This window comes from Oratosquilla oratoria, chromosome 9 (assembly GCF_046742065.1).
Source record: "Oratosquilla oratoria isolate Oo_2021 chromosome 9, ASM4674206v1, whole genome shotgun sequence".
Classification (NCBI taxonomy): domain Eukaryota; kingdom Metazoa; phylum Arthropoda; class Malacostraca; order Stomatopoda; family Squillidae; genus Oratosquilla; species Oratosquilla oratoria.
In genome coordinates, this window is record NC_134785.1 from 72,384,156 (window position 1) to 72,391,655 (window position 7,500).

Genomic DNA, 7,500 nt, shown 5'->3' on the forward strand with positions numbered 1-7,500 from the left:
GGAAAAACTTCTATATGGAAAAATGTTACAAGTGGAGTTCCTCAGGGTTCCGTTCTTGGGGCACTTCTATTCATAATATATATATAAATGATAGACCATGAACTAATATCTACTGTTTCCAAATTTGCTGATGATACAAAACTGTGCGCAATGGCAAATGATCAATTACAGCAATGGTCTCAAAAGTGGCCAATGAAATCTAATACAAGTAAATGCAAGGTAATACACAATGGTAAAAATAACGGTAAGTACCATTATAAGTTATTTGGAAATTCGTTAACAAAAATAGATAGTGAAAAAGATCACGGCGTAATTATCAGTTACGACTTCAAATCATCCAAGCAGTGTATTTCAGCCTCTCAGAAAACAAGTAAGATTCTAGGACTGATTGCGCGATCTTTTGATTTCAAAAGTCCATCACTCATTAACAAGCTATATAAATCGTTTGTTCGTACACATTTGGAATATGCTGTTTCCGTATGGTCACCGAATCTCATTAAAGACATTGACAGACTGGAAAAAGTACAACGGCGAGCCACAAAACTGATTCCAAATATCAAAAATAAATCATACGAAAATCGACTAAAACATATGAATCTGTTTTCCCTAAAATAGCGTAGACTCAGAGGTGACTTGATACAGGTTTTTAAAATTCTAAAGGGAATTAACAACATCAAAAGTGACCAAATCTTCACACTGAATGAGAATCAGACAAGAAACAATGGTCTCAAACTGTCCGGAAGTAGATTCAATTTGGATGTAGGTAGAAACAACTTCGCCAACCGTGTAGTTGATGAATGGAATAAACTTCCTGCACAGGTAGTGCTATGTAGTTTAGTTCGAAGATTTAAGAATCATTTAGATAAACACATAAGCAAGATGCTGTAATGATTATAATTTATTTTACATTATTTGTTTTTGTTTTGTTATCATTTGTCTGTTTGATTCTCATTTATTATTAGTTATATGTCAATTTCTTATTATTTACTATTTACCTATTTATTTATTATTTTACTATACCTATGCATTTATTTGTGTATTTTATTTGTTATTTACATTACTATAGTTTTTATTTGTTATTTCATTATTATTATGATTTTTTTCGCATCCGACCTAGATATGGACCAAAAGGTCTCTTGTCGGCATTCTCCGCTTTTGTAATCCTTTGTAGAAGGAAGAATAAAGCACCAAAGTTGTGCTCAGGCAGCGAGAACGAGTTCTTTTCTCTCTTTTCCCACTCTTTTTCGACTTGACACCATGTCTTCTTCTCCCTCCTTTCATCGCCTTCTTCCTAAACTTCCCACAATCTAACTTTCCTTCAGATAGAGATACTGATCAACCACTGTTTGTTTCGTACAGCCCCCTCCTCGCCGTGACCCTCCTCAAATCCGCCGCTCGACGTCTCTTCGACGTGATGTCGACCCCAAGGACAGAAGCGCCGGTTCTGGGGGACGATGTCCTGTACTCTCTTGTGACCTTGCGTCGGGCACTCAGTCAATATTTCTCCGCGCTCTCTAATGCCGGCTTCGGTCACACAGGTTGCATGTTTTTGCCTTGAGGGTGGAGGTGTGGGGTTGCGGGCGGGGGCGGGGGTTGTAGGCGTGTTCACTCCCTCCCTCCCTCACTCCCTCCCTCCCTCCTCACAACAACTCACTTCCCACATGATACATTTTAAACATGAATAACAGAAAAAGACCTAAAGTCATATCAACGTTAGTACGTTTATTAAAAGTTTACTTTTTTTTTTTTTTACGGTGACCTCATGTAATGGACCCTTTATATTATTTGTCCTCTGTTTGATGTCCATATAGTTTCTATTTGTAGAGTTTATTGTCTCTGAGAGCTTATGACTTTCTAAAAGAGAGAGACTTTATGACTATGTGTATTTGTGAATATTTCTATGTGTTGTGTGTGTGTATTTGTGTGGGTGGGTGTGTGCATGTGTGTGTGTGCTTATGTTTGTGTGTGTGTGTGTGTGTGTGTGTGTGTGTGTGTGTGTGTGTGTGTGTGTGTGTGTGTGTGTGTGTGTGTGTGTGTGTGTGTGTGTGTGTGTGTGTGTGTGTGTGTGTGTGTGTGTGTGTGCGTGTGTGTGTGTGTCTTTTGGGTCCCCTGTAAATGGGTCCTGTACGTAGTTTCCAATCGACAATTTGTGCGCGCGCGCGCGCACACACACACACACACACACACACACACACACACACACACACACACACACACAAACGAGCGCGCAAGTGCACCTGTTCCTATCTTTATGAATTATGTGCTTTCTGAAGAGGCGAGGTGGGAAAGTGATTAGACAGCAAGAAGGTATTGAAAGCTTGATGATAATGAAAATGGGAGGAAAATCTACAAGCACACTAGCGTCAGATATACAAGGGCGGTAACCAATTGCGAGCACGACATCTGGGGTTTTCCTGGATAACTGGTCCATGTCTTCTGCCTCGTCGGACGCGCAGGAAAAAAAAAAAAAATCCTAGGTTAAGACTGACTTTGGTTACAATCAAGGTTGATATTGAATTTGAACGTACACGCCATTTCTTAACTGTCTTGTTTGAATGAAAGAATTGAGAAGAAAGCTGTGTAATATTGGGGTGGGGCGAGAAAGCAAATGGTCCTAAATCCTACCGAAACTCTCATAATACCTAACCCCTTTATTGTAGCTTTCTAGTTTCTAAATATATATGGTAACTTTGTGTATGTAGAAACACAAAGAATTCAGTCAAACATGGTTTCTGGTCTGAAAATAATATATATATATATATATATATATATATATATATATATATATATATATATATATATATATATATATATAATGGCCATTACGATGTCGGGGGAGAAATATTTGATAGAACTGAACTCTTGATACACATGAATACTCAAATGAGCTACATATCGTGTTTGGACAAGAATAATGTAATTCTCGCTTGACCCCTACAGTCATACTAAAAAGAGATATTCCTTTATTTCGTTTTCAATTCATCCTGTATCATCACAATCAGACCACGTAGACAGTTTGTACTCTGTTTTATTATGTCGACAAAGATGGAAGAAGGCGAGGGAGGGAGGGAGGGAGGGAGGGAGTGCGAGTCGAGACGACGTTGTGACGTTTTGCAGGTTCCAGGAATTTCCTTGGAAATGAGCAAACTTGCAACTCAGGTCTACTGCGTCGTAGGTGTATATAAAGTGTTCATAAAGTAGAAACCGTTAGAGGTCAGAGAGAGCATCGTGGGGAATTGCATTTGCACGAAATAAGAGATTCACTCTGGTCGTTTTCTTGATCATCGAATAACCAAATGGATATTGTTTTTGAAAAATTCTTTCTTTTAATTTGTTTGTATTTCATGAACAAGATGGCAGTGGTTCAGGGTCTGCTTCTAGTTCTTTTTCTCTCCGTCGTTGGCGCCAGCAGCGTCGATCGGTATCCAGATGGTTGCAAGTATTACTGCAAAAACCATGACATCGGATATTACTATTGTTGTGATGCTGATCCTCGTAAGTGTATTATGTTTGCACACGGACTTACACACACACATACACACACACACACACACACACACACTTACTTGTCACAGACATTTCGTCCCACTCAACGCCCCCTTCCACTCCACTCTACTAGGTACATCAACAAGCTCGTGCCTGTCAAGAACGCCGAGGACTTACAGCTACAAGAACATCGTCATTCTGTCAATAGTGCTCTTCATCAATTCAATCTAATTTAGTCCTAAAATTAGTTATAATCATATATTGTCAGTGTATTACTGTATAACTATTAACCAAATAACCGATTATTATTATCATCATCATCATCATCATCATCATCATCATCATCATCATCATCATCATCATCATCATCATCATCATCATCATCATCATCATCATCATTATTATTATTATTATTATTATTATTATTATTATTATTATTATTATTATTATTATTACTACTATTATTATTATTATTATTATTATTATTATTATTATTATTATTATTATTATTATTATTATTATTATTATTATTATTATTATTATTATTATTATTATTATTATTATTATTATTATCATTATTATTATCATGATCATTATTATCATTATCATGATTATTATTATCATTATCATGATTATTATTATTATTATTATCATGATTATCATAATTATCATTAATTATTATCATTATTATTATTATTATCATCATTATTATTATCACGTACACACATGCGCAAAGACACTTATTTACCTATTGTGTGCTTGTGTGTGCGTGTGCACGTGCATTACTACAATCGTGATAGAATCACATAGCATGAATGTGAAATAATCAAAATGGTATCCTCTGTAACGATAAAATTATTTCCTTCTCATCTTGATTCTCTCTTCATCATCAGAAGTGCCTGTTGATCCCTGCAGAGATCCGAGGCTGGAGTTTGACCAAATTCATTGTTTCACTCATCCATGCCCGGTGTTTTCGTATTGCCCAAGTCGTCTACACAGTGATTGCGCTCCAGATCAATACTGTTGCCAAACTAATAGAGGGGAATGGGCCTGCGGAGGTATTCGATCTTAGAACTCCAAAAAGCAACAAAGAACGACTTCTTCCAGTCGCTTTCGAAACAATTCTGTGAATCAAATCGTGAGATTTGGTAAGATTAAATCTTTAAATGATATGTGTCACGTTTTCTTTCTTCCTTTCTTTGTGTGGTTTGGGTTAGCGATATACAGTACATCTAGATTTGTTTTTGACAGAAAATATATCTGTCTGTATATATTTCTTGAAAGTTTCGAACCATTTGCAACCTGAAATATTTTTATTTTTGTAAGTCATATATATTTTCTAGAAAGATAACCATCATTCAGATGAAAAATACATAATTAGAAGAATGAAAGTCTGGACGCAGTGTGTCGACTTGACTTGATTTGATCGAGATTTTGAGTCGGAGGAAGGTAAAGTCGTCAAAATGTCACAAGAAAATATGTAACAAGACGACGTTACATTTTGCTTGATAAACGAGCATACATCATTTTTGATTAACTCAACTACGAAATTATCCCAAAAATAGTAATAAAATTATTTCTATATCTTAAGAATTGGAAACAAAACTATAGCAAAGTGTAATATATACTTTTTATTTGACTCTCTGGCACAGGTAGTAGAATACAGTTTCGACTACCTACTTGAAATATAACGTTTCAGAATTACCCAGAGATAACACAATATGAACTGTGAGCTCTCATCCGGGAGTGTATGTATGTGTGCGTGTGTCACTGACCATGGTCTTGGATCACGTGTTGGACTCGTGATCTGCAGCTATTTCCCTCCTGGAAGAGAGCTGAGAGCTCATATATGACCTATCTATGGATAATGTTATGACCTTGCACACACACATCCAACTCCCCACCCACGAGAGTTGGAGTAACGACCCGCAGCGCAGCGATGCTGAAATTATTTTAGCCCTGGGCGGGACTCGAACCCAGACCGCCGCAGTGTCAGCCAGGAACTCTACCACTGCGCCACGAGTCGTGTATGTGTGTGTGTGTATGTGTGTGTGTGTGTGTGTGTGTGTGTGTGTGTGTGTGTGTGTGTGTGTGTGTGTGTGTGTGTGTGTGTGTGTGTGTGTGTGTATGTGTGTGTATGTGTGTGTGTGTGTGTGTGTGTGTGTGTGTGTGTGTGTGTGTGTGTGTGTATGTGTGTGTGTGTGTGTGTGTGTGTGTGTGTGTGTGTGTGTGTGTGTGTGTGTGTGTGTGTGTGTGTGTGTGTGTGTGTGTGTGTGTGTGTGTGTGTGTGTGTGTGTGTTTGTGAATCACCATGTTCTAGGTTCACGTGTTGGGCTTGTAATCGACATCAATTACCATCCCGGGTGAGAGCTGATATAAGCACATGCAAACACATTTGCTCTCTCATTTCTGCAGCAAATTTGTCCTTGTCGACATGGATGGCGTTCGCATCTTGCATATGGGCAGGGAGGGATGATGCAAGGAATCCCAACGAAGCCCATGTCCGGTCTGCAGCGGGGGTCCACCTCTGATGAAAAATAATTATAATAACGATAAAATAAAATAGGATAAATCTATAGATAATATGGGGGTCATGAGACCAAACCGTATTCATAATTACATTTATGCCATCAAATTCATAATTTCATTTCCTATTTATTTGTGTATTACAAAAAGGAGGCACAGCTTGGGTGTACGGGTGTGTGTGTACATGTACTTGTGTGTACGTATGTGTGTGTGCGTACATGTGGTTGTGTGTGCGCGCCCGAATTCACTATTATCTTGGACCACGTGCTGGCCTCATGATCGACAATCATTACCCTTCCGTATGAGAGCTTCACAACTTGCGTGACTTTCCACACCATTTACACACAAATGATTTTAAAGGATTACAAAGTCGGAGCATGCCGACAGGAGACCTTTTGGTCCATATCTAGGTCGCATGCGAAAAAATCATAATGATGATAAACCAATGAATAAATAAAAAATATAATATTGTAAATAAAAAATAAAATACATCAATAAATGCATAAGTATATTCAGATAATAAACAAACAGGTAAATAGTATATAATAATAAATTGCCGTATAACTGATAATGAGAATCAAGCAAATAATAATAAACAAACGGACAAACGATAACAAAACAAATAAACAAATAAACAAATAATATAGAATAAATGGTAGTCATTACAGCATCTTGCTAAGGTGTTTATCTAAATGATTCTTAAAGCTTCGAACTGAACTACATTGCTCTGCCTCTGCAGGAAGTTTATTCCATTCATTAACTACACGGTTGGCGAAGTTGTTTCTACTCACTTCCAAATTAAATCTATTTCCTGACAGTTTGAGATTATTGTTTCTTGTCTGATTCTCATTCAGTGTGAAAATTTTGTCACTTCTGATGTCAATTTCCTTTAAAATCTTAAAGACCTGTATCAAGTCACCTCTGAGTCTACAGATTCATATGCTTTAGTCGATATTCGTATGATTTATTTTTGATATTTGGAATCAGTTTTGTGGCTCGCCGTTGTACTTTTTTCTAATCATTCAATGTCTTTAATTAGATTCGGTGACCATACGGAAACAGCATATTCCAAATGTGGACGAACTAACGATTTATATAGCTTGTTAATGAGTGATAGACTTTTGAAGTCAAAAGATCGCGCAATCAGTCCTATAATTTTATCTGCTTTCTCAGAGGCTGAAATACACTGCTTGGATAATTTGAGATCGTTACTGATAATTTCGCCGAGATCCTTTTCACTATCCACTTTTGTTAACGAATTTCCAAATAACTTGTAATCGTACTTACTGTTATTTTTATCATCGTGAATTACCTTGCATTTACTTGTATTAAATTTCATTAGCCACTTTTCAGACCATTGCTGTAATTGATCTAAATCTTCTTGAATGCCTAATTGGCTTAAGTGATTATTTGCCATTGCGCACAGTTTTGTATTATCAGCAAATTTGGAAACAGTAGATTTTAGTCCATGGTCTATATCATTTATTT

The 7,500-nt window shown here is 37.0% G+C and overlaps 1 protein-coding gene across 1 annotated transcript in view; it reads left to right on the forward strand.

Moving 5' to 3' along the window:
- Positions 1-5,650, forward strand: part of LOC143028587 (uncharacterized) — a 51,047-nt gene extending 45,397 nt beyond the window's left edge. Inside the window, exon 3 of the mRNA XM_076190910.1 lies at positions 4,380-5,650. Coding sequence (XP_076047025.1) covers positions 4,380-4,558 — 179 coding nt within the window. The 3' untranslated portion in view covers positions 4,559-5,650. The remainder of the gene's footprint in view (positions 1-4,379) is intronic.
- The last annotated feature ends 1,850 nt before the right edge of the window (positions 5,651-7,500 follow it).